Source organism: Euprymna scolopes, chromosome 17 (genome assembly GCF_053919585.1).
Source record: "Euprymna scolopes isolate OS-2025 chromosome 17, ASM5391958v1, whole genome shotgun sequence".
In the NCBI taxonomy this organism is placed as follows: Eukaryota; Metazoa; Mollusca; class Cephalopoda; order Sepiida; family Sepiolidae; genus Euprymna; species Euprymna scolopes.
The window spans coordinates 105,359,117-105,386,497 of record NC_136498.1 but is presented as its reverse complement, the minus strand read 5'-3'; the positions used below and the strand labels follow the sequence as shown (position 1 = coordinate 105,386,497).

General features: G+C 31.6%; 1 protein-coding gene across 2 annotated transcripts in view; it reads right to left on the bottom strand.

Annotated features, from left to right (window-relative positions):
- Window positions 1-5,357: 5,357 nt before the first annotated feature.
- Window positions 5,358-27,381, bottom strand: part of LOC145296862 (uncharacterized) — a 73,694-nt gene continuing 51,670 nt past the window's right edge. For both annotated transcript variants that reach the window (XM_080142996.1, XM_080142997.1), the window contains exon 3: window positions 5,358-6,377. In XM_080142996.1, coding sequence (XP_079999122.1) covers window positions 5,532-6,377 — 846 coding nt within the window. In that variant the 3' untranslated portion in view covers window positions 5,358-5,531. The remainder of the gene's footprint in view (window positions 6,378-27,381) is intronic.

Below are 27,381 nucleotides of genomic sequence, written 5' to 3'. Positions count from 1 at the left end.
TTTATATACAAAACTGATCCCCCATACTTATTTTATAATTTTTTTCGGTTTGTTCATATGTACTTGCCAAAAATAAGTAGAATTTTATGAGGATGTGTGGAAGGGTAACGGAAGGTATTAATCTACAACTTTACCAAAATTGGATTACTTAGAAGCATTGAAATTACAGAAATTGTAAATTTATGACATGCAAATTTTATCTATTTTTACAATTGTAATTCCCCACAGCAGACTTGCTATTGAAAAAAAAAAAAAATTTCTTTGTTTACATTTAGTACTTCAATAGAGGCAACCATCTTGATTTATAAAATGCTACAATGATTGTGATTGGTTAATTATCAGCATCACCATAAAAACTGTATTCTGATTGGCTACGTTTTGTACAAAGTCATCTAAAAACAATCACCATCTGAAATTTTTATGCCATTTCTCGCACACTTTTCAAACCTAACAACTAAGGCTATATGTTTTGGTTTTAGTTGATGGCACCAAGCTATTGTTCTTTTTAACTTTAAAATCACTACTATATATTAGTTACAATATCACAATGAAATATTGGCTTAATAATACAAAATCTACATACATTAAAATATATTTAAGTATTTTAAGACTGGGTGGCCTTCTAGTTTGCAGATTAAGATTCAAATTATCAATTTTTCAATTAACCAAACTTCTATGTAAAAACTTAGGCTGATGGCCTAAACATTCTCTGCAATGTTTTATTATTTGTATATTGTCAAGAGAAATATCTTTGTATGGTTTAGCAAATTATAAGGTATTATCTAGTACGCAGTCTATGTTATAGTCATCTAACATACTTCCAGCACGGCTGCTACCGGAAGTGGTTACATGGCAAATCAGTTCCTTCACTTTTGTTTTTCAGCATGTCTATTATGAAAAAATTTGAAATAAAATATAAGGACATTATTGAACAAAAATTAAAATTATAGATAAAAATAACACAATTAGTCATTAAATAGTTCCTTACCTAAAAATAGTGTTTTAGTCTTAAAAAATAAAAAAAATAAAAATTTAAAAAAGAGTACATGCATAAGGAGGATATATAGCCGTGTGAAAAAAAAAGCGAAGGAACTGATTTGTCTTGTCACCACTTCCGGAAGTTAGGAAGTATGTTAACTGACTGAATGTTAAATGCTTTAGGGGAATGGTGAATGTCCTTTATATCAAACTAGCCTGGGTGTTGAGCAAAAAAAAAAAAAAAAAAAAAAAAAAAAAAGTGGTAGTACTCAGGCTCAAACTCGTGAATGTGGAGAGGTGTTTAAAAATGGTAGTAGCGTTGGGAGAGAATCAAAACAACAGTAGGCAGTCAGGGTGAAGAGAGGTGTAAAAAAAAAAAGTGAGAGTAAGCAGGCAGGCTCATGACATGAAGGTGGAAAAGAAAGTGAAAGAAAACCTGACGTCTTAGTCGATGTCTCCATGATGCGACCGGAAGTCAAAAGAATTACAATTAACAGAAGTCAATCCAACTGTGACAATGACTTGCTAACAAAAAAAATGACTCCTCCTTGTACAAAACGGACACGTTTAGGATGAAGGAATTAGTGTCTTTGGACAACGTTTTGATATTTGTCGAGACGTCAAGCTCCAGAATGATAACGATCTTGTCAGGCTCCGTCGCCTCTGTCGAAAGGTTTTGCGAGACATACAAACATACATTCAAACAGACAGGTGAGATTTATATTACAGATTGTGTAACTATTGTATTTCTTCTATTAATATCATCAAACCATCTTTTTATATATTTTAGTATTTTCCCCATACATTCAGGTTGCCTACTTAATTTTATATTTTAATATATTTGTTCATTTGTTTTTCTATATTTGTTTTTTTTAGATTTCAAAAATATTTTAAAAGTTTTCTGCGTTATTTTAGCATAAGTCATCCCAATTTAGTTATACACTATTATCTAATTTTAGTTTGGATATTAATTTTGGATTCATAATTTAGTTATACACTATTATCTAATTTTAGTTTGGATATTAATTTTGGATTCACAATTTAGTTATACACTATTATCTAATTTTAGTTTGGATATTAATTTTGGATTCATAATTTAGTTATACACTATTATCTAATTTTAGTTTGGATATTAATTTTGGATTCACAATTTAGTTATACACTATTATCTAATTTTAGTTTGGATATTAATTTTGGATTCATAATTTAGTTATACACTATTATCTAATTTTAGTTTGGATATTAATTTTGGATTCATAATTTAGTTATACACTATTATCTAATTTTAGTTTGGATATTAATTTTGGATTCATAATTTAGTTATACACTATTATCTAATTTTAGTTTGGATATTAATTTTGATTCATAATTTAGTTATACACTATTATCTAATTTTAGTTTAGATATTAATTTTGATTCATAATTTATAACAGATTCTGTTTCATTGCACATAGATTTTTTTTTTTTTTTTTTGTAATTTCATAATTTTGCTATTCGTTAATTTGTATGAAGGCATTTGAAAATTAAAGTATTTTTAATTTGCATTTCAACCCTCGTTATTGGGCACCAATTACAGAAGATTCCTTGAATTATTTCAATTTCTCCTTAAGATCTAAGTTTAAGTCAAAAATCTTTATCTCTTTCTCTATATCCATTTATAAGTAATCTTATCTTTGTGGAACGGTCTACCAAACTACTGTAAATTTTCGGTCTACAGACTAAACTTGATACATAGGAAATTTGGACCATTTGAACAAATTTAATTTGTTTCTTAGCCAATAAAAATAACTAGTAAGTGGTCAAAATTGAAAAAAATTATAACTTGGCAGGCATAAGTCAACTAAACATGTTTTACATTTTTGCAAATCTACATTTATACATTAAAGTTAGTTAATTTTTAAAGTTTTCTCATTCATCTGTGGTTAGCTCAGATGGTAACAAATAAGGCTAAACGTTTTGGTTTCGATTTTAACTGATGGCGCCCAAATAATATATATATTAGTCCTTGTGCGAAAGAGCAGGACACAAAATGTTTTAAATAATAATAGAATAACAATAAAGAATTTCGCTGGCAAGGACTACTATTGACCGTAACCAGTTATACACTCCTTTTGAAATTTTCATCTCTATTTTTCTCATTATGTACTGAATATTTGTTAATGAAACCTATATGAAATATGTTCCTTATTAAATTTGAAAGATTTTCTATTCTGAAAGAAGTTTTAAAAAATTGAATCTGAAAAATTTATTTTAAAGTTTTTGTTAAAAAAATATTCAGATTTTCATTATTCAGACCTATATTACAAAGAGGGGTTGCAAAAAATGAGTTGTGTGAGGAGAAATACACACTGAAATAGAGAGGAGAGTTTTAAAATATAATCTTAGAAAGATAAGATACAAGTTAGAAAAGCATTTCATCCAAGGCATGAAAATATGTAATGTACATTTTGTTGCAATTTAAAAACATTATCTTCTATCTAGCAATTAATGATATAAAATTTTCAATGATTGTTTTTTAAAAGTGCAACAGAATGTACACTACATAAAATAAATCCAAGGTAATTTTTTGATTCAATTTAAATTAAATTTTTATACCTTACTTTGTAAAATTTATAAAAGTGCACTTTGAAGATAAATAAATTTCAAATTGAATCTTGTACCTTTACTTTTAAAGCCTATAGTAAAAACATTTTGCTTAACAATTTTCATGCCTTGGATGAAATGCTTTAATATATATATTTTAAACTTTTGAAATTACTACATTATATTGGGTACAAAATAATAAATAGAAAATTGGTTCTATAATAATAAATACAAAATCTGTATAAATTAAAATATATTTAAACATTTTATGACCAGGCAATGTTTGGCTGCTTTGCTAGTTTTAGATTTTTTTTTTTTTTTTTTTTATAAATCAAAATCATATAATGGATTTTGATCCAAATTAAAATAAGCATTCTAGCTATTTGAACTTTGACATAAAAGTGGTACAAAATGAATCAAAAACTGTATGTCCTCACTGTTGACCAGGATTCACTAATGTTATGTTATATTAAATTTCTAAAAATAATGTGCAAGACAGAGCTTGGGGAGAAGGGAGGGGAATATGTAAGGAGGATAATCCATATAGTTTGCTTTTAAATTACAACAGAAATTATCTCCCTGACATTAACTTTTATAGGTTATTTAAATTTTTTCCTCCATTGTAATAATCTTGACGCAATAATTATTTTCAGAAAGAAGCTGAAGCAGATAGTACTTTTTAGTGTAAAGAACATGTTGCAAGAATTAAAAAAAACAAAAAAAAAAAAAAAACTAGTCAAAATCAAATATCAATTCATGTTTTGCTACTTAAGTCTAACATTAAAAATTTGACAACAATTCTGTATATTAGACTTGACTTAAAATACTTTTCTTAGGACAGGTGTTCTGATTATGTTTCTGAACTTTTAAGATGAGGATTAATTATTGAGATTATTTGGATTCTTTGGATTACTGTTTTCATATGGAGTTATTTTCACATTTTCAGTTGATGTAACCTCCGACCTTCTTCAGGTCCATCATGTCAAATTCTGGAATTTTGAACAGAACCCATTATTTAATCCACAAAGGTAGTATGCTTTACTTCCATCAACCATGACTGGGTAGAATAATTTGCAATTATATTTTGAGTGTTGCCTGCATTGAGGATTGAACCTTCGACTTCCAGAAGAGTGACTTTAACTTTGTAATTTTACTTTATTCATTATGCAACAGGTGCTTGCATATATCAACTGAAATGTTGACAAAATAACTCAAGATGAGAACAGTAGTCTGAAGAATCCAAATAATGAGGGATTCTGATTGTTCAAAATAAAATAAATTTATCACATAAATCTCACCTGTCTGCTTAAATGTATGTATGTATGTCTGTATGTCTACCTAAAAGTTTTGACAGAGACGACGGATTTTCATGAGATGGGTATCATTTTGAAGCTTGACCTTTCAGGCGACAAATATTGAAAAATTGGCTAAAAATATTAATTCCTTTATCCTTAACTGGACACCTTTCTACAGAGAGGTGTCGATTTTTTCAGATATTTTTGAAAGTCATTCCCTCTTTTCGATTGACTAGCCTTAATTCAAATCTTTGCCAATACCAATTTGGCGATGGGCGCAACAGCAAAGACGTCACGTTTTTTTTGTTTTTTTTTAATACATTCTTTTCCTCCTCCGTGGTACGGGTTTCAAGCCTGCCTGCCACTTTTTTTTTTGTTGTTGCTCCACACACACCTCCAAACACCCGAGCAATGCCGGGCATCAAGGCTAGTCAATAATAAATAAATTAAATTAAAAAAAAAAAAAGAAAAAAAAAAAAAAAAAAAACTTAAAAAATCACATTGTATATTTTTACAATTTATTTAATATTTTTTTTTGTGTTTGTTTAGAAGTCTTAGGAACGCAAACCCTTAAAATAAGGTCTGTCCATCCAAAATATCAAATTGCTAATTTTGATCTTCCACCAATATTTCGATAGCAGAAAAAAAAAAAAAGAAAAAAAAAGTATCTTTCTTTCATTCACTCGCTTCATCATCCATTTGAACTTCACGAGTATTAGACTCTTCATGTAAAATGACATATTCACGAGTGCTGAAACCAAATTTTATGAGATCTTTCTCAAAGAGTTCGACATAGCATTGCGACTCAATCCGTTTACAGTTAATGTAAGTTCCATTTGCTGAATTTAAGTCTATAATGTATGGCCGTACTCGGTGACCGGTGCTTCCGTCAGCACGGGCAAAGGGTACTTTTCGAAATTGCAGAGCAGCATGCTGTTTTGAAATTGATGGATGTCCAACGGGGATATCAGCAACTAACCGTTCTCGGCCGATCAAGTAAGCACTCTGCCTGTGAATAGGTAAAACGGGCAATTCATCAACACCCTTGAAAGCATACAGCCTCCAACGCCGTTTGGGTTTCCGAGCTTCTGCTGGCTCGTTATATTTGACAACAATGCCATTGTAAGTATTTGTGTGCTCCGTTAATTTACCCGACAATTCAAGACTCGGCTTTTCTTTCACTGTAACTTCATTAGTAGAATTAGAATTGTGTCCTCTACTATTAAAGTCAGAAGCACTCGTTATGAAGGGATTCTCCCCGCCTCTGCGTCTGTGAGCAGCTTCTCGCTTTCTGTCTTCTCGTTGCCGTCCGTCGCGCTGCCGATATCTGTCGCCGTCGTGATAGTCCCGATGATGTTCTCTGTGCGATGACCTGTGAGATGATTTGTGATGACGATGGCCATGATCTGGAGACCTGCTCCGGCTTGGACTGGGACTTCTTCTCTCCTGCTTGACAGGTAATCGACCTGCATCTTCGTCCTCCCAACGGCTCGATCGATGTTTCATCTGACTGGACTCATTCTGAGAATAAAAAAGACAAAAGAAAAATATTTATTTTGCGAAAATTGAAAATACAATTCTGAAAAGTAAATATTGGAAATATTAAAGGCATGACATTTAATGAAATGGTCACTTAATAAAAATGAAAACTGCAATTGTCACTTCAAAACGAACTCCTCGTATCGCCTTAGTTTTGTATTGAGATAATGAATACCTCCTGCCCTTGTAAATATGAAATAAGGTTGCACAATCTCCAACTAGACCTCTCTAGAATTAACACTGCTTGATTCCAGTGGCAAGGAGAAGTCCAGGATGACTGGAAATACTTGGTATACCCAAACCATTTAGTACAGACCTTAACTTAAGTGATCCAATGAGAACCAGTATGTCAACATGATTATGTTGAATATGGAAATATTAAAATTTCACTCTACTTTTGCGTAGTGAACAAGCCAATTCACTGGATATAACATAAAAGGCAGCAGAGCATCTTAAACTCCATTATTTGACAAAAAACTTCAAAATCTCATCTCTGGATTTAGTACTACGTGAGAATGGTCTCTGCAAGTTTGGTCATGTCAAGCACAATAAACAGACCTAGGCTACAACCACCCAAAATGAATTGCTATTCATAAAATGAGCAGAAATATGAACCAAGCGTTTTCATTTGAATTAAATATTATAATAAATAGTAAAGCACCCAGAAGAATCATTTCTTAATTCTTACAATGCATGTGAGACAGGAATCTGATTAGATTGGTTTTGAAAAAAGAAGAAAAAAAAAAAAAAAAAAAGTGTATTTTCCAGTTTCACATTTTCCTAAGATGCAAAATCATGCCATCTGATAAGTTCTGTCCAGATTTTAATTCTGTAATACTAGGAATATATAACACTGTTATTTTGTCTCAGAATATTGAAGGCAAGATGATTTGTATTCTTTGGAATATTCGGACAACATGGAGCCATAGCATAACAATTAATGACATCGATCAATAATCAGTTCAAAGTGAAAGTCCCCTGAATGATGAATCTGAAACAAAATTTATGTTTTATATAATTTCCAATAAATGTTTATTCTCTCCTTTCAATTATTTTTATTATTTTTAATGTCTGAACAAAACTATTTTCTCATTATTTGTCCCGGATTTTTTTTTTTATAGACAAAAAAAAAAAAAAAAAAAAAAAAAGGGGGAGGGTCATAAGCTTTTACATTTTTTTTCCTTTAATTACTGTTAGTCTTTTTGGAACAGAAAAACAAAAAGTCACAAGTTTTTACATAAAAAGTTAATTTTCTGAGAAAAATGTTGGCCAGTTTTTTTGTTTTAAAGTTAAAATTTTTTTTTTTTTGTAGAAACTGGTAAATAGATGGAATTGATCAGAAACCATTGCTTCAGTAGAAAATGGAAGAAAAAAACTTTCTGTAGAAATTGGAAGACAGCAAGCTGAGCATGTGGGACCCCCTCCATGAACGGGAGTGAATTACTAATTCTACCCCTACAGGGGGTAACTATAGTTATCCCGGAAAATCAGTTCTGGCAAAAATTTACTTTCACTATTACTAATGTTTGTGCAAAATTTCAAAAATAATTCAAGGTGTGGTTATAGAGAAAAGTGCAAATGGGAGTGAATTACCTGGTCCAATCCCTCCTTTGTCAGCAGACCAAAAATATTGGACAATTCAGTATTTTCTTCATTAGATGTAATAAAACTTTGAATTTTGCTTTAAGCCTTTTCAAAATTTCTTTATGAAATTATACTAAAAAAATTTAATCAAGGTGAAGAGAGGAAAATTTAAAAAAGAAAATCTGAGTCCCAAAATATACAGATGTAAAGAGTATATGTAAATCTGCATAAACTTTACATTCAGAAAAGAAAATAGTTTAAATCATTTTTATAATCTTCCAATGAAAATATGCACTGCTTTGTATTGCCACGATTTCAGTGTCTAACCAACTGATAAATTCTTCTGAAGCCTTTGACATGGCCATTCTCTAATTCTCCTTTGCAGAAAGTTTGTCAGTATTTTGGTCAGCTCAAATCGCATGTATAGTTTGACATATGAAGTGCCTTCACTAAGTTTCCCGACTTTTTTTCATATGGGCACTTATTGATAGTACATACATGAAACTCTAGCCCCTTTGAAGTAATCTCCTCTGGCTGCAATGCACTTGTATCATTCCAACAATTTCTGGAAGGCGCCATGGAAGTTCTCTTGTGTGAGCGTGTCAATAACCCTCGTCACAGCTTCTTTCATCTCCTCAATCGTCTCATAACGACAGCTTCTAAGGATTTCCTTGAATCTAGAGAATAACCAAACGTCACAGGGAGGGTGAGGAACTGTCTTGATACCCATCTTGGTCAAATAGTCTGATATTCTGAGCACACTTGGGATAAACTTTGTGCAAATCTTCCCCATCTTCAGTTCCTCTCAAATAATTGTGTACAGTTCCCACACTGACATCAAATTGTGCACTTATTGCCCCTATGTTTGAGGCTGGAGAGGGATGGGTGCCGCTGGGCTATTCTTGCCCAAGACATGCTGCATGAAATAATGCAACGCTTCCACCACTCCAGAGGGTTAAGGAGCTGGTGCTCGTCTCTATAGACACACAACAGTCCTTACCAATGAAATTATTTGACCAATCAACTCTGGTGTTCTGATTTCCTTACTCCCACCACATCTCTCATCATTTCTCACAAACTACCTGCCTTCCTCGAATGTCTTATGCAAATCAAAAACTTATGCACAATGGTCCAAAAGAAGTCTGAAGCATTCCATACGTTTTTATGGCATTTTTTAAAAGTTTAAAACGGAATTTTATTGTATATCATTCTTCTAATGCGTCCTCATGTTCAGATTACATTTTTGAAATTCACCAGCTGTAACATTCAGGCTTTAGTAGGGTGCATTCCAATTCCTGCTGTAGCTGTTCATTTGAACCTGAAATCATAATTGGTCAATCATCTCATAAGATGTATAGCAATAACATACTAAATTTTCAAGAGTCTATGACAATTTTCAATACCTGTACGAAAGTCTGGAAACTTATTGAAAGCACTTCGTAAAGGGTATCAGTAGTATGAGACCTTCAGGAGTTTAGTCTTGCATTTTTTGTAAGCTGAAGAGTGACTTCAGATATCCAATCAGAATGGTGCCACTTTGTTGACACAGCGAGAGAGGGAGACACACACACACGCACACAGACAGAGCGAGAGACAGACACACACACACACACACGCAGACAGAGCGAGAGAGAGAGAGAGACACACACACACACATGCAGACAGAGCGAGAGAGAGACACACACACACGCAGACAGAGCGAGAGACACACACACATGCAGACAGAGCGAGAGAGACACACACATGCAGACAGAGCGAGAGAGACACACACATGCAGACAGAGCGAGAGAGACACACACACACGCAGACAGAGCGAGAGAGAGAGACACACACACACGCAGACAGAGCGAGAGAGAGAGACACACACACACGCAGACAGAGCGAGAGAGAGAGAGAGAGACACACACACACACACACGCAGACAGAGCGAGAGAGAGAAAGACACACACACACACGCAGACAGAGCGAGAAAGACACACACACACGCAGACAGAGCGAGAGAGAGAGAAAGACACACACACACACACGCAGACAGAGCGAGAGAGAGAGAAAGACACACACACACACGCAGACAGAGCGAGAGAGAGAAAGACACACACACACGCAGACAGAGCGAGAGAGAGAAAGACACACACACGCAGACAGAGTGAGAGAGAGAAAGACACACACACACGCAGACAGAGCGAGAGAAAGACACACACACACGCAGACAGAGCGAGAGAGAGAAAGACACACACACACACACACGCAGACAGAGCGAGAGAGAGACACACACACAACAAGGATATGGTTTAATCCAGGCTCACTAGCATTATTAGCTTCTTGATAGGCTCAAGAATTCAATACGGCTTTCTAAGCATAAACATACAAGAGTGAAGTCAATTTGATTTGACACCTAGCCATGTTTGGAGTGTCAGATCTTTTAAGTGTTGAAAGAGAAGTGACAAGACTAGCAGTTACTCAAAAATTGATCAGTCATTTTTACAGTATGTATTGAGAGCAAATCAACTCAATATATAACGTACACTATTGTCTACTGGGCCAGCTCATGCATTCCTGTCTCAAGCAACATCTCTGCACAGAACAGGTCTAATGTGGCTTGGAAATCTCTAGAGAACTGAAACTTCTCCAGTCGTTACATTGTAGAGATAGGATACCGACATGGATGATCTGACCTCTCAATCACGTCACTGCAAGTTGGTGAGAGAGAGGCTGCCACATGAGCAAGTCTTTTTGAGCTTATGCATCAAGTGCAATAGCGATTCCATAAAGACCAACATTGTTAGTGAACCTACTGCAATAGACAGTGAGAACATCAACACTTTTGTAGGAAATATCGAGTAACCCGACCCCAGAAAGGCAACCCTCACATGATAGTTGCAGAGATACTGTATCCTAAGCACCCGCATATTTTAATCACGGTGTGCACACATTCCAGCAAGTGTCTTTTGCTAGAATATTGATTTAGCAGAATTTTGTTGAACAATTTTCCTTACTCTATCTGTACCTAGAATAAAATGAAAATTCCATGAGCAATGTTTCTTTTCCAGAGCTTTGCATCTGTGGAACACAATACCACAGGGCTGCTTCCCAGCTGGCTATAACATGATCATATACAAGTCAAATGTAAACAAATTCTTGTTGAGCAGTCATAAAAAAAATTTTCTACCAATACCCATCATTACTGTTTATCACAGTGTTCACTCATTAATTCTTATCTTCAAGTGGCCCCTGGGTCTTGATAAGCGGTGACTTTCTTTGGAACGATATTAATAGTCTGCCATTTTCTATTTTGAAATGGCGGATTTCAAATGAAAGCAAGGGGGACAAATCAACTTGGACCTCCCCTGGATTTTAAAAACTCCTTGACAGTAACTAATACACTAAATCTTTAAATTTGATAAATTGTACTTTTCTTTCTAATTATTTTTCCAGTTGATCATCTTTGTAATTTGTACTAATTTCAACATGACACAGAAACATAATAGTATTTTTACTTAAAATGCATTTATTTAAAATCCTATAATTCCGCATAAATACTAGATGCTGAATTCACCAGAAAAACACAAACTGTACTGACATGCAGAAATTAAAGTGTAATGTAAAGACATCTTGCTGCTAAACTCCCTACAGAGATTTCCAGATGCCAGAAAGCCTTCTACTCTAATAGTTTCTTCCCCAGAACTGCCAGAATTTGGAATTCTCTTCCTGGTTCCTGCTTCCAACTGTACTGACATGCAGAAGTGCAAGTGTAATGTAAACAGACATCTTGCTGCTAAACTCTAAATAGTGTCCCTGCAATTATGTCCCAGATAGTAACCCCCTTCATCAAAATAGCACTATGCCTTATTTAGGATGAAAATGCAAAAACCACATGGAATATATCCCAGTTGGGTGACATGAATACTCACAAAAGATTTACAGATGCAAAGATACCAAGAACCACTGTTTTTTGATGTAGACACTGAATTTTTCTATATACTTACACATGCTGTGTGGATTTTTGTTGGAATATGGGAAGGTTATTTAGATTTTGAATTTTAAAATCCTCATTTACATTTGTAGGCAAGATGGTTTTGAGTTTGGTTATAGTACGAAACATTTACCCACACTTGAGCTGTTCAGCAAAATGAGTGTCGCAAGGTGACCAACAGATGATCATGGTTGGACGCCTATAGAACAATGTTTTTGCAGACCAGTAGAAACACCCCCACCCCTCATTATCCAATTCAAGTATAAGGGATACTCCACAAACTATTTAAATATCTTGATATAGCTGAGCAATTAGGAGAGAGAGAGAGAGAGAGAGAGAGAGAGAGAGAGAGAGAGAGACAGCTAATTAAACTAGTCCACTACAGTGGATGAATAATATAACGCTGCCATTTTGTCAGCCATCCGGGTGTTCAACAGTATTTTTATCAAAACACATTACTGATAAATATGCATGATTAGAAAATAGAACATGAAAATTAGTATATATCACCTTTAGTGCTTGGAACCAGATTAAAAAAAAAAAAAAAAAAAAGAAAATCTGGTTAGCATTATTGAAAAGTTAGCTCTCAAAATTTTAGATTGTCTGATGAACTGAATGCTTTATTATTTATAACTACGAGCATTGCATGGTAATTTACTTGCAATTTGTTTCGATTTTTCTTTTGGTTTTCAATCTAAGTAACTACGGACAGAGTTACATGCTCCCCTTTTTTTATTTTTTTTGTTAAAGATGACAATTATGACTTTACAAGTAACAAAGTATTTTCTCGGAGAAATAAATCAAATTACATTTTATTCTTAGCCTGCTGAAAGGATTCACATGAAAAACTGACAAACCAGAATCAAATATCGATTTTGTAGGAAAAAAATTTAGCAATGACAAAGAAAGGATATTTTTTTTTTTTACTTGTATAAAATAATCAGTTTCTTAGATGAAAAAAAATCTAAAGAATTAAAAAATAACAAAATAATGATAAACAAATTAAATTGGTTTTAAAGAATGCTTTATGAAAGGAGTTTTTTTTTTTTTTTTTTGAATGAAATGAAACTTTAAAACAATTAAAAAAATAACACCCAAAATATAAAGAAAAAAAATGAATGATGTAATAAATTTTTTTTTAAATGAGGAACAGTTGATAAACTTTTATGCTGACTGAACGACTTGCGAGTTTTGAATGTTAGTTATGGCAGGGTGATACATGAAAAAGTTTAAATGGTTCAACGAATCATTGTAAAATTGTATCAGTGAAAATATCAAATATCCCACTCAAAGAAAAAAATTATAAAAAACGAAATCATAAAATTTTAAAAGAAAAAAACTTTTAAAGTTCTGTTTAACGAGTCATTTTTGTTAAAATCCATCAATTTTGAAAATCAACATATTTTGATGTTTCACATATCTTTTTTTTTTAAGATTTCAATTGCAAAAATTTCTGAGTTTAGTTTGTTTCTTCTGAGAACCTTTATCTGCAAAATTTTCTCATTCTGCTAAAATATGAAAATGATAAAAAATAAAAATGCCACCACGTTTATAATTTGGATTAGGTGTGATTATTATTTGGTTAGAGATGCAAATCTAAAATCTACTGATATTTTAAATAACACGAACAGGATTTTTAGTTAAAAAAAAAACAAAAAACTAAATATCAACAATCTTCTATTATATAAAGAGCAATTGTCTGTATGGACTGACCATAAGAAACTACTAAACATACAAACAAATCATATTCTGATTCAATATAATCACAAGTAGGTTATAGTAAATAATTTACTATAATATTCAGTTATCTGAGGACACCGAGAAGCAAGTTATTGATGGGCTAAAAAAAAAAAAAAAAGGAAGAGGGGGAGTTTTACATTTGAAAGGCTAGTCCAGAGGGAGTAGAAAAATTTTGTTTTTTGACAGAATTACGTTGGACATCTCACAATGCAGCAACCATTGACAGCAGTCTCTTTCCTCTACAAGAAACTGTTTTGTACGGCTTTAAAAGTATTTTTAAAAATTCTATTTCATTGTCTTATTATAATTTACCCTCCTCCCATCAATTTAAAGGATCTGATGAAACTTTTTTTACCTAGATTGGAAATGGCAAAAGAATGTTTTGCCTAACAAGAAAGGGTCATTCTTGTTTAAAATTCTCCCTATATTACAAAAAAAAATATGGAAAAATCTGTACGATGAATGTTCCCAAGAGAAAAAAAAAAAAAAAAAAAAAAAAAAAAAAAAAAAAAATCGATATTAAAAAACTAGCAATGCCACACCATTTTTTCTTTACGTCAAATAAACTCCAGCATTATTGAAAAGAGCATAAAAACCTAAGAAATATCTTCAGTTTTTTAAAATTAGAACTGGAGTTACGACCATTCAAAGCATCAAAACATGCGTGGTTCATTGGACATTTTGTTCTTAAGTTGGTCCTATTATTTTGCCTAGAAAGTTGCATATAAGGTTGACCGAAAATAGGAAATTTGCACAACTTACAGACAAGCTCATTTTTAAAAAGCTGTATCTTCAGACCTTTTTTAAGATATTATGATGAAATTTGGAACATATAACACTATGAAGAACTCTCTAAAGCTGTGGTAAGCACACCCCATCTAGTGATGCCGTCACGCAAAAAAAATACCCTTGATAGCCCTGTCGAAGCATCAAGTACTCAGCTACCGACAAGATTTGAATTGACTACAAATTTGTGTAGTCAGTTCAATCTTGGCTACAGACGTGCTGGTATGAAGGTTCAGATGACTGTATTTACGATCATCTCACTCGGTAACTTGCATATTATTTTGCATATTTCAGTTTCATTTTAACGGTTTTAAGTAGAAACATCATAAAAACATCTAAGAAAACTGGTAAGGCTTTATCATCATATGAAGTGTTATTCTGATGGACATTATTATTTGCCATTATATTATGAAAAATCCAAGATGGCCACAACAACACGATTCAAAGAAATTAACAAAATATGACTTTGTAGCATATCAAATGAAAGGAAATTTTGTGCAGATTAGAATTGTTTTCAAGTACATTAAACTAATTAGCATAATTAAGTTTCATTTTAATGGCTTTAAGTTACCGTGACAATTATCGGGTGGGTTTCTACCACTATTTTGTATAATAGTTTTTATTTTTAAATCATTGTAAAGACTTCAAATATTTCAAGAACCATCACAGCCATTTTTTTTTTTTTAATTTGTTTTTATCTAGCATTTGATACTTGTTTTTCAAACAGAATAAACATTTACAACACCAAAAATTTATCCAGATAGGTAGAAGAATAAATCATCTTGCCTTTGGTAACATTTATTTGTTATATATCTTTTTTTTTTTGACAACTTTTTCATACCTCTGTGGATTGTAACACAAATCCAATAAATGTTATCATAGGCAAGATAAGTTATTCTTTTATTTAACTGAATAAACGATTTGTGTGCTTTAACTCGTTTTAAAACGTTTTTTTTTACTAAGAAAAAAAAAAAAAAAAAATGTCGAAACTGTTTTACAGTTGTTGACCCCCCCCCCACTTCATTTTAAAATCTACCAAAATTTAGGAAATCACTAATTTTAATGAAATGTTCAGTATTTATTAACAGTAACAAAATATCATGTAAATATGTATAATAATGGTAACATTTTTGGACATCTTATTTGTTGAAACATTACTGTTCCCCTGAAACGTGTTTTTCATTTATTTTTATACAAATAAACTTTCGGTACTCATGCACTTATGTCACTGTGCTGAAATAATGTTATTTAGAAATCCATTTTTAAGATGGGAGGAGAGAGTGCTTTGTAATTATTCTGTATTTTTACCTAACACAAAAAGATATTGGAAAACTTAAAAATACTTTTCTTTTCTTTAAATTAGAATGGTAACATAAGTGCATAAGCACTAAACTTTCTTCTATTCAACTTGTTTGAATTGAATATTTAAAAAAAAATAAAAATAAAAAAAATTTCTGACATTAAAATAGAACATTACCAAAAATATTTTTTTTCATAATCCAAAACTGATGTTTTCTAAATAAAAAAATGTATACCTCGTTGCTGTAAGCCACTTTTTAAACATGTTTTTGTTATGAATTTACATGACAGCATCACACGTCACCCCTGACATGGCACTCAAAACAAAATAATCAAATATTGGCACTATCTTTTCTAGTGATGTGCACGTAAAAAGTTCTTAAATTCTTTACGAATTCCATAACAAAAAAATAAATATATTAGCTATTACATACCGTTTGAGTGAAGTTTCTATTTTGAAATATTTTTGTACTAGAAAGCCTCAACTTCATGTTCTAACTTTTGCCTAGAAAGTTGCAAATGTTTTGTTCAAATTCCATGATAAAGAATTCTTTTCTCTTATTAGTTTAAAATATGAAACGTCATCAACTAGTAGAACAGGTGTCGAGTATTTATATAAACAGACCATTAAATATGTGCACCCGAAAAGTCATCTATCGCTTGCAGACATTCCATGGCAGTGTGTTTTGTTAATAGGTGGAATTACATGGCAATTTCTTGGAATATACAAATCACAACAAAAATATTAAAATCCCAGTTTAAAGAAAATTCTCTTTTGAATCCAGTTATATAAGTTTTATATTGATTGACAGAGAAGGAAGCTATTAATTACGGATTTAAAAACTATGTCAGATTAAGTAACTGAATGTGCGTTGTCCAGCGCTAAAGAGCATGTCATTTGGTATTACTAACAAAACAGTTAAAAACTTTGAAAAAATCTTGTTAGAGAGTGTGCAATTTGTCAGACATCAATCTATTAGATTTGTATGCATGGTTCTCTTTGAATAGACAAATATTTGTGCATGTTTGAGTAATGTATATTAAAAAAACATATTTTAAAGATTTCCCCCAAATATTTTACTAAAATGAATGTCATGCAAAGTATGTTGAGCTTATCTCCACTCAGAATAAGAATTGTATCTTTGTGGAAAGAAAATGAAAGTGCATATATTAGAGTATACGTGGGTCATATAGGTCGGTGCATGTGTTTTGTTATAGATTATATATATAAGTTGGTCTCGTACAAGACTTCAAATTTAACATTAGTGACTAAACAAACAGTACCAGTAACAGCGCAGAAGGTCAACATTTCAAAAAGGTGAAACAACGGGTTTTCATAATCATAGATCGAAATGTTATATTGTCTAGATTTAGAATTTGTTTTCAAACACAGACAGATGGAAGTTACAGACTCAGAAGTGACAATATACAAACAAGAAATGTTAGCTATAGTGCAGACGTATCAAGTAACAGATCAGTAGTAGGAGGGGTCTGTCAACGTTACACAAAAACTTATTAAAGAAAAATCTCCAGTTCTATCAAGAACAGAGAAATGAAATAAGTTATTTTTGAAATGAAGATCAATAATTTATATCATTCAAACTACTCTTTGAACCTTGGTTGTTATTTTAACATTTTGGCTGAGACTATCAAATTTAATTTGAAAAGGGGTAATCATCAATTTAATACCCGTTACATCTCGACAAGCATTGGCAACAATAATACAACTTTGTGAAAATATTACTGTAAAATAATGTATGTGCAACTATGCATGTAAGAATTATTTTTCTGATGAGAAGGCAACCACCATTTAATTATTAAATCCTATTTCAGTCACCAAAATTAATTTGGATGAAATAAATTGTTTGGGAATTATGATAAAACCTATCTTTATTTTTAGACCGACTATAAAAAGAAAAAAAGAAAAGAAAAAAAAAACTATTGGAGAATTAGGCCAATAATCCAAGTTAACAAGTTATCTAAAGGACAGGGAAACCTTTTTAGATATGAACTACAGTTACTTCCCTTAGTTTTGTTCTAGACCTTATTGTTTTTAATTATATAAAAATATATTTTTTAAATACATTGTTTTTATTAAGACATAGTTTAAATAAAAATTAAGTTGTGTAGAAATAATGCTAACACACATTTCATTTTAAATAATTTGAGTGACTTAAATAGGATTTAACCCAGATTTTGAGGATATTTTTCCCTTGGTTTTGAACATGTTTCTATTTTGGAAAAGACTCCAAGAGAAATCGGTTTTCTCAGAGTCCACAACCCTGCATTCCATGCAAACAATATAGAATTTTTAAAATAAAGTAAATTTCTTCACTTTTAAATAATTGGCTGAATTTAATTTTCTATCGTCCTGAAAAAAAAAAAAAAATCTAAGCCACTGTGCCAAACTAATAATCTATCACTCAAGCACATTGGCATATTTAGCATAACTTGCCAGAAGTCCGACTAGGGTGATCAGGTAACAAGACTCATGAAGCAATGAAATTTTATTCCAAGGATTCCACAATTCTCATAGATGCAGTTCTTTTTAGTCTACATAATACCAAAACCGATACTTTTGCTAGTTTGTTTGTATACTCAAAATATACTTACTAGATACGATTAGGAGTATATAAGTGGTGGGAGGAGGAGGAGGGGATGTATTAATATCAGTATTATATACAAGCTGAAAGCAAACTGTAGCAAAATATCAAGGTCTAAGGCAAAATGTAAAGAATATTGTAAATATTTATGCAATTCCATTAAATCTAATATATGTTCTATAAAGTAATAATAAATCTATTTTAAAAAATAACTTCACAATCTGTTATGGTCACAAAATATAAACACTAAGTGGCATCCATGGAATCTTTGAATTCTTATTGCTTTTTGCAATCCAACCATATTTGTTACAAATAATCCTTAGGCTATATTCAATTCGTCCACCAAGCTTCAATCATAAATGCTCAACAATTTGTTTTAACACCATTCGAGGATTTGCAGGGACATTTTGGTAATAGTTTCATTACATGTGACTGACGAAACTTATACTTTTATGATTTTCATCCTGTTTACCAGAAAACTTTCCAGGAAATTCCTGACTTAAAGATGGCGACCACAACTAAAATCAGTTGTATCCAGCCATGTTTGCAATGCATAGATGCGTATTTGAAGCATGCTGTTGAATGGCAATAAAACAAAGACCATCCAGAATCCAACCTTCAATCAATGAGACAACCATTGTCGTATATCACTGAACAGTGATAAAATGATGACTGAAACTTGATGGACAAGCCAGTCACCGACTGAAGTTTATTTGCATTAGATATGGTCTGATTGCAGAAAAGATTTGCAAATCTTGGGTGGCATATAATTTAAACCGGGTCCTCTAGCTTGGTATAAAAAAAATAATTTTTTTTTTTTTTTTTTAAATACCGACATTCTTTACAACTATTATGCAAAAATCAATCAATCGATAAAAATGGATTTTAAATAAAAAATCTAACTCTACAACAAATCCTCTTTAATTATATGAAAAGTAGAAAATGTATCATTTTCAGAGATCGTACCACTGAAAAATTCTGATTTGTTAAATCTGAGACAATTTTTTTAGAAAAAAAAAAAAAAAAAAAAAAAAAAACTGTAGTAGTAGTAATAGTACTGAGTGGAATAAAATTGTTGCTCTAGAAAAGACAACACGATTCCATTTCTATTTGATGAAAACCGGTTTTCTTTTTTTGTTGCAGATTATCTACTAGTTGGCAAGTTCTGTACAAATCCCAAAAGCGATAGGAGCCTTCTATCATGTCTGAAAGTGACACAATGTTCAACAAGCAAGATCAGAGATGTGCTACTGCACAGCTCATGCTCGCTACTGCTCCAAGTTATAGCAACAGGACCATTATCAGCACCCTCCAAATGTAAATTCAAACAGTTCAACGCTTGAGGGTACAAATCAACAAAGTTTCCGGACACAGTTATAGTCTTTGGTGTCGTTTCAAAGGAGGGCCATATCATGCCACCTCACATCTTTGAAGTCAGCTTGAAAGTCAACACCAAAGTGTACTTAGATGTGCGTAAGAGTGTGGTGATCCCCTGGTGCAATCAGGTGGCCGCTGGCAGACACTAAGTGTGGCAGCAGGACTTGGCGCCAGCCCACAAGTCCAAAGAGACCCAGGCTTGGCTTTAGAAGGAGTGCTACGACTCTGTACCCTTCTCTCACTGTCCCCCCTCCCATCTTCCCCTAACCTGAACCTGCTACTTTGATTGGTCATACGTCAAGAACATCACCAACATGACCTCCCACAACACCAAAGCCAGCCTGATCACCGCCATCTGAGTATTCGTTGAGCTCCCGCTGGCACTTGTGGAAAAGGCATGCTCCCAGTTCTGGACCCGTATTGAGGTGGTGATTAAGGCTGAAGGTGACTACATTGAATAGATGCCAGCTCTACTACATAATCAATTTATCCGAATTGATTTTTTCAATAAAAGTTTTTAGATAGATTTGTAGCGTTTTCTTTAGGACAACAAATTTATCGCTCCACCACGTACAGTAAACTAGTTTTGCTTTGTTTTTATTTCTTAGTCTAAGAAAATTTCTATTATTGTGTACTGTTAAGTTTATCTATATAATTTGTTAACTGTGAGATATACTCTCACAATTTCGATACAAAAACAAAATTGTTTAAGTGTTTTGTATTCAGTTTTAAATTTAAAATCTTTATAATTTACAATTTCTAAGTAGAACACGTTTACACTTGAATGAATTCACTGTAAAAAGTAAAAAAAATTAAGTTTACATTTTAATTAATTTAGATTATCGTTTGCTTATATATAACTATTTTACTTTATATTATTTGTATTATTAGTGGTTGTTATATTCACACATACAAACACAAAACAATGTCCATTAAAAGTAAGGCTAGAACATCAGAAAGCCATAATGTATGGAGATGTTGAAAAGTCAGACATGGCTGACCACATTTGGAGAGAAAGGGAAACCATCTACCCTTATGGGATGAAGGTAAAAAACTATGGACAGAAGAATGATGGTAAGCCATCTCGAAGTAGTAGTACACATGTTTTGGGTGTTAAGGGCCTTTTTACGTGTCTGAATTTTTGAGATGAGGATTGATAATTTGTATTATTTTGACTACTGTTCTTATCTTCAAGTATATCTTGTCAAACACGAGGAACATACTTCTCTCAAACTCGAGAATCAGCACAGAATTTCAAACGGAACGCTTTATTTTATCAACAGGAGTAGCATGCTTTCGTTCCATCAGCCATGACTGGGTAGAAATCCTAAGTAATTCGCAATTGTTTTTTTGAGTCTGCATAGTGGATTAAGTATTTGATAACATTCAATTGTAAGCGACCCTTTTCTGGAGGTTGAAGGTTCAATCTTCAATGCACATGGCACTCAAGATACAATTGGGAATTACTTAAGACTTCTACTCAGCCATGTTTGATGGAACAAAAACATACTAGTCATGCAGATTAAATGAAGGATTCCCTCGCGTTTGATAAGATACACTTGAAGAAGGTCAGAGGTTACATCAAGCAAAAATAACACTCAAGATGCGAACAGTAGTTTGAACTGAATAATCTAAACAATACAAAACACCTCTTTAGTAGCTATAGTAGAGGATGACATACAATATGGGAACAAAAAATCTTATAAAAAATATGTAATAGGTAGTAATACTCTCCATTTCAAACTAAGATTTCAGGTTCCCAAATTTCATACCAGAACTGCCCACGTGGACACATAATATTATTAAATGATCAGTTCTAGGTCTTCTGCTTCTAGAAGTTAAAAACGGGATAATAATAACAAAGTTTAAAACTTCTACTGGGTGAGAGCTGACAAAATGAGAAGAATTAAAAAGTTTAGTTGGAGATTCTGTACAAACTTTTGAGCACATTATTAAAATTGCCAAGTTTGAAACTTGGAACTTAAAGCAGGTGGGGTGGGGAGGGGGTGAATATAACAAGTAAGCAATCCAAATAATACAAACTAGCGGGACCTGTGGAAATTCTACAGTGAACTATTTCATGTGTAATATATTGATGTTGACATTCTGTGGATGCTTAGCATAAATGGAAATGCCCTGATATTGTAGCTCTTTTTTAATGGAATTAAATGACAGTCACTCGGATGTAACCGTGACACACAAAATAAACACACGTTATTGTATTACTATATAGATTATCAATCCTCATCTCCAAAACACATTTTTTTTTTAATGTGTAGTCTATATACAGTTAAAACATTTAGGTTTTGAGGTAAAAGTACAATTCATGGTTTTTAAATTACAAAGAGAAAAAAAACATTCATGAAAAGTAGAACTAGCACGACAAAAGATCAGCATATAAAAACAATTTAAAAATAATTGAATTCTTATACTTGACATAATAGTGTTATGCTTAAAAATAATTGAATTCTTATACTTGACATAATAGTGTTATGCTTAAAAATAAAACAGAACAACTTCAAGTATATCGCATTTAAAATTTTGTAGAATTTAATAATTTTTGCTGCATTAAAAAAAATGTAAATTAAATATTTACAATATAGTTAGAGCTATGGGGGATGAAAACTGTCAATGTTTCCCCTATGTCTACTGAAATTTCAAGGAATATGAACAAGTTTATTTAACTAGCCTATAAAAACAACTTGATATAATTTTAAGTAGCGTTGAATTTTCTTCAATTTGTTCATTGTTATTAGTCTAAAATATGTTTTATTGTTCTGATACTTCAAACTCTAATTTATTTTTTACTGTATGTGTCAAATAAGTCCTAGTACAATTGAACCAAATACCCTGGTTCAAATGTAGTATGTCAAAAAAACTTACTTCCATAAAAAACGTCTATCTGATCATGTGTAAACTATATTTCCAAATTGTTTTGAATTTTTGGTATCAGCAAGTTTTAGAAAACACTGACAAAATCCATTATTTAATCAGTTTTTAAATATTTTTTATTTTTAAAATTGTATTTAATTTTGTCTTTTAAATTCATAATTACGGCATTTGACTATTCTGCTTAAAATCGTAATTATATAAACATAAGATATTTAAAAATCCAATTTTGGTGCTGAAGTTTTTTTTTTTTTTTTCAAAAATGGAAAATGAATCCAAATATTTCAATTGTTAATCGACTTTCCTTAGTGAATTAAATAATGATATAGCTTGATTGCCTTTTGATTGTGAACAATGAAAATGTAATCAAAATAAATTTTCATTTTTAAAATTCATAAAACAACCCACCACAACTATTCATTATTTTTTTTAAGCAATTTTCAAAGTTTTCTAATACATTTTTTAAACAGCTATCACTCGTTATCGTCCAACTTCTTTCCACATCTTGCTTATTTCAAAGTGTATGAGGTCATGTTCACTTGGGCAGGCCTTTATTTTGCAAAAGCTATATAATTTTTCATCTATAAACAAGTTCTGAAGTACATGTTGCACTTTTTCTATTCAAATATTGAATGAAATAAAAGTGCAAACTAAAACTAATTTAAAAAAATTCAAAACATAACTAGCTTATCACAGAAAATTGAATACACATTTTTTTATCCGTCATGGTTGTATTGTTGAGCGTAACTTACAAGAAATGCCCCTATCATAACTACCAGACTCTTAGAAAAGGGATAATATTTTTGAAAAGTATATCCCTCTCCAACTATTGTGGGTCGACACTCTGGTAAGAGATCGTCAGTTACCATTAGTGATAATGCATAGCTTTTTGTTAAAAGATTTCATCTACTTTGTAGATTGCTCCAATAGGGTAATGGATAAAAAGCTTTACTTAAAAAAAAAAAAAAAAATGGTGGTTCTTGTTCAGAATTCCCTCTATATCAAAAAATGAAAATAAAGAAAAATCTGTACAATGTACGCATCCATTAAAAACAAAAATATATTCCAAACATTAGATAAGTTGATCAAGTAGTTTTATTCTTATTAATCGCTTAAAAATGACTAAAAATAAAAACACTTTATCAATTTATGTGATTTTTGTAATATGATATTTTCATTTCACCACAGGTACATACATCATACAGAATTTTCTTTGTTTTTTTTTTTTTAAACATAGCAAAATGCTGGATGAGGACCAAAATGGTTTTCGATCTCAACTTATACTTGTTTGTCTAGACATAATTTCTGTGACATATATATATATATATATGTGTGTGTGTGTACGCGTTTTGTTTTGAAATAAATTTTGTTGGGTGGAGTAGTTAGTTATACTTAATGGTATATATAACACACATACATAGGTAACAACAACAAAAAGTAATTTTTAAAATAATGTGCAACTCAAAGGTGGAGGATATTTTCAAAATTAAATGACGCACAATTCTAAAAGTTCATTGATCTTTTGTTCACAAACAGTTAAAGGCATAATATGGAAAGACATCATCATTAGCAAAATGTAACACATTCTAGAAACACTGGTTTAGTCATTTAATTTAATGGTACATCAAACCGTTTCAGGTTATTTAATGTTGAATCCAATCATTTTGGAAAGGCTCTGTTTCAAATTATTTATATCTTCAAATATTTCTTTGTTTGGTTTAATTATTTTGTAAAAGTAAAATGTTTTTGACTTTGCAGAACATGATTGAGTTTAGACAAGGGAAAGGCAACTCCATATTACTGACAGACCACCGCATGTCTTAAGGTCATACCCAGGACTGATAAGAACACTTAAACTTATTCGGCATATAATATTAAGTTAAAGTGATAATTTGTTATTTGATGTAAAATTGCAGTAATTACCATTACGATGGAACTCATTTTGATGAATATGATGTAAATGGTTTGCTCAAAAGAAAATATTTTTAAAACTGAAATAATTTAAGCTTAATCTGTACAAAACATTGTTTTTGATGAAATCATTCAATCTCGGGCAGTGTTGGATCTCCCTACTAGTCCAGAACTCAGCCTAATTTACAAAAATTATAGAAAAAGCTTTATCATGTTTGTACCTGTCACAGAATAAAAATGTCATATTCCAAAAATCAAATTGATCAATTTTTTTTTAAACCAAGAAAAAAAAAAAATTATGAGGAAGTCATCTTGATCTACCATATTTAATCAAGGGAGACAATTCATGTCAAACCAAGCTGATCAAAATCAGCCTTGTAATGGCTCTGATGTACTATTAATCACAAAAATTTGTAAAATTTGATTTTCTTAAGAAAACAAAAAAAAAACAAAAAAAATTATTTTATGTAATTTTTGAAATATGACAGGTACATCAAAATATTTTTCATTTTTTTTTTTTTAGGTTGAACTCTGGACTTGCACCAGAGTGAGTACTATAGCATCATAAATAAAATGTATATATATATAATATATAAAGGTATAGTGCCCTTGATCAGAAATAGCCACACCCATTATATGACATTAATGTTTTAACTTTACATAAGGCTTATTTTTTTTTATTTTATTTAAATTCTTTCATTTTTCGTAATTGCTAAGACTGTAAAAATATGAAACCGTACATAAACTTCAGATGTACAATAGATACAGAGCATGGCACAGATAGGTAAGATACTAACATATTAATATATATAATTATTAATATATATGCAAGATACTAACATATTAATATATATAATTATTAATATATATGCAAGATACTAGCATATTAATATATATAATTATTAATATATATGTAAGATACTAACATATTAATATAAAAAAGATTGTATACATTTCTAATTTTGGGGGAAAGAGCATAAAATAAAATTTTCACATGCTATATTAAATTGATTGATCTTTTACTAAACTCATTCAAAACTTGATTATATATAATGCCAGGAGCATTCACCCTAAGTGGCTTGAACTGGCTTCCTCCAAAGGAGGAATTTTCATGGGAATATCAAGTTCACAAGCAGTCTCCAGTTACACATAATATCCTGATCAGGGAAGATCAGGACATAACGTCTCCGCAATTCTTGCAGGGAGATGTCAATGCCCTTCTACATATAGTGCCTGCTACTCCCAAATGGTCACTCATCTAGTATTGACCAGGCTAGACATTGCTTAACTTTGGTAATCTAAGGAGAACTAGTGGGCCAACATGATTATGCTGTATATAAGATTTTGATTCACCCCACAAACAAGACATTGCTACCAACACAAAGGCTACCATGATTAGGAATCAGATTTATAGGGAACATCTTAAGAGGGAGTTGGGCAACAAGACATTTATTCACATTGAAATTTCTGCACATTGATACATGATCATTACTAAATAAGTTTGGTTCTTATATTCATATACTAGTAGGGAGATCCAACGCTGCCAGAGATTGAATGATGATCAACGTATATTCGACACCATACTTTTGTCATTTGCCATAGAAATCAGTGAATTGCTTATTTTTCAATCATATTGATTGATTGCCTGCTCTAGTTATGAATCCACTGCAGTGCACCAGGAAGAAACTTCATATGCCTTTCCACAGTGACAGTCACTAATACAGTGTAGTCTATATTGCACTGTAGACAACCTTCTGTTGATTTTATAACAAATATTTTTATATAATAGCTTGAATTAAAGTCAAATACCATGGTTCAGTTGTGTTCTGAACTGAAACATTCATTTCAAATGCGCCCTTGTTTTAAAGAATCTACTCATGATTTTATACATCATACCTTTCTACTTGTGTGGTAATAAAACTTCAAATGCACTTATGATGTTAAAATTTATAAGGTGTTAAATCTGTTTAAAATCGGTATGTTCCTTCTTTAGTTGAATTTTTCTATTACCAATTCGATACTTATCAAAGGCACTCTGATACAAAGCCTATTTAAGAACACTCCCAGACATATAGCAAATTTCATAAAAATCGACCCAGCCGTTTCAGAGTCTATAAAGAACAAACTCAAAAACACAAAGTGCCATTTATAATATAAGTAGAGATGCATATGAAATATGGCAGTTCAAAATAAAATAAAACTTTCCAGTAAAAAAAATAGTATACATACAAAAATTCACAGAAAATTATCAAGTAGAATTAAAAAAAAAAAAAATTTACTATTCATAGTTCAAACTCTGAACAGCATTCACATGAAACCAATGAGTGAGAAGGTTATAGCTATACTTCTAATATGAATATGCTAAGCAGTCTTGTTGTTCAGTTTATCAACTACGAATAGTAAAATTAATTTTTTTTTTTTTAATAAAATCTATCTTTTTCCTGTAATTTTTAGCGTACACTAATATTTTTGACTGATAAGTTTTCCTGTTATTATTTTGGACAGCCATACTTTGCATGCACCCTATAAATCTAGTCTTTGTTTGGTATGAATAAAGGATAAAAATAAAAAAAAACTTATAAAAAAAAATAAATTGGTATTCAAGCTTTTGGAAGCATCAAAGATTTTAAAAACTTTGAACAGACAAAACTGTTTTTGGAACACATTAAGATACAAAAATTTTATTAAAAAAAAAAAAAAATTCATTCAACTTTATTTTTCCATTCTTTTTTAAAGTGGGGGGGGGGGAAGAAAAAAAAAACGGGGGGGATGGGGTGGGGGGGTCTTTTAATAAAATTTTTGTATCTTAACGAGTTCCAAAAAC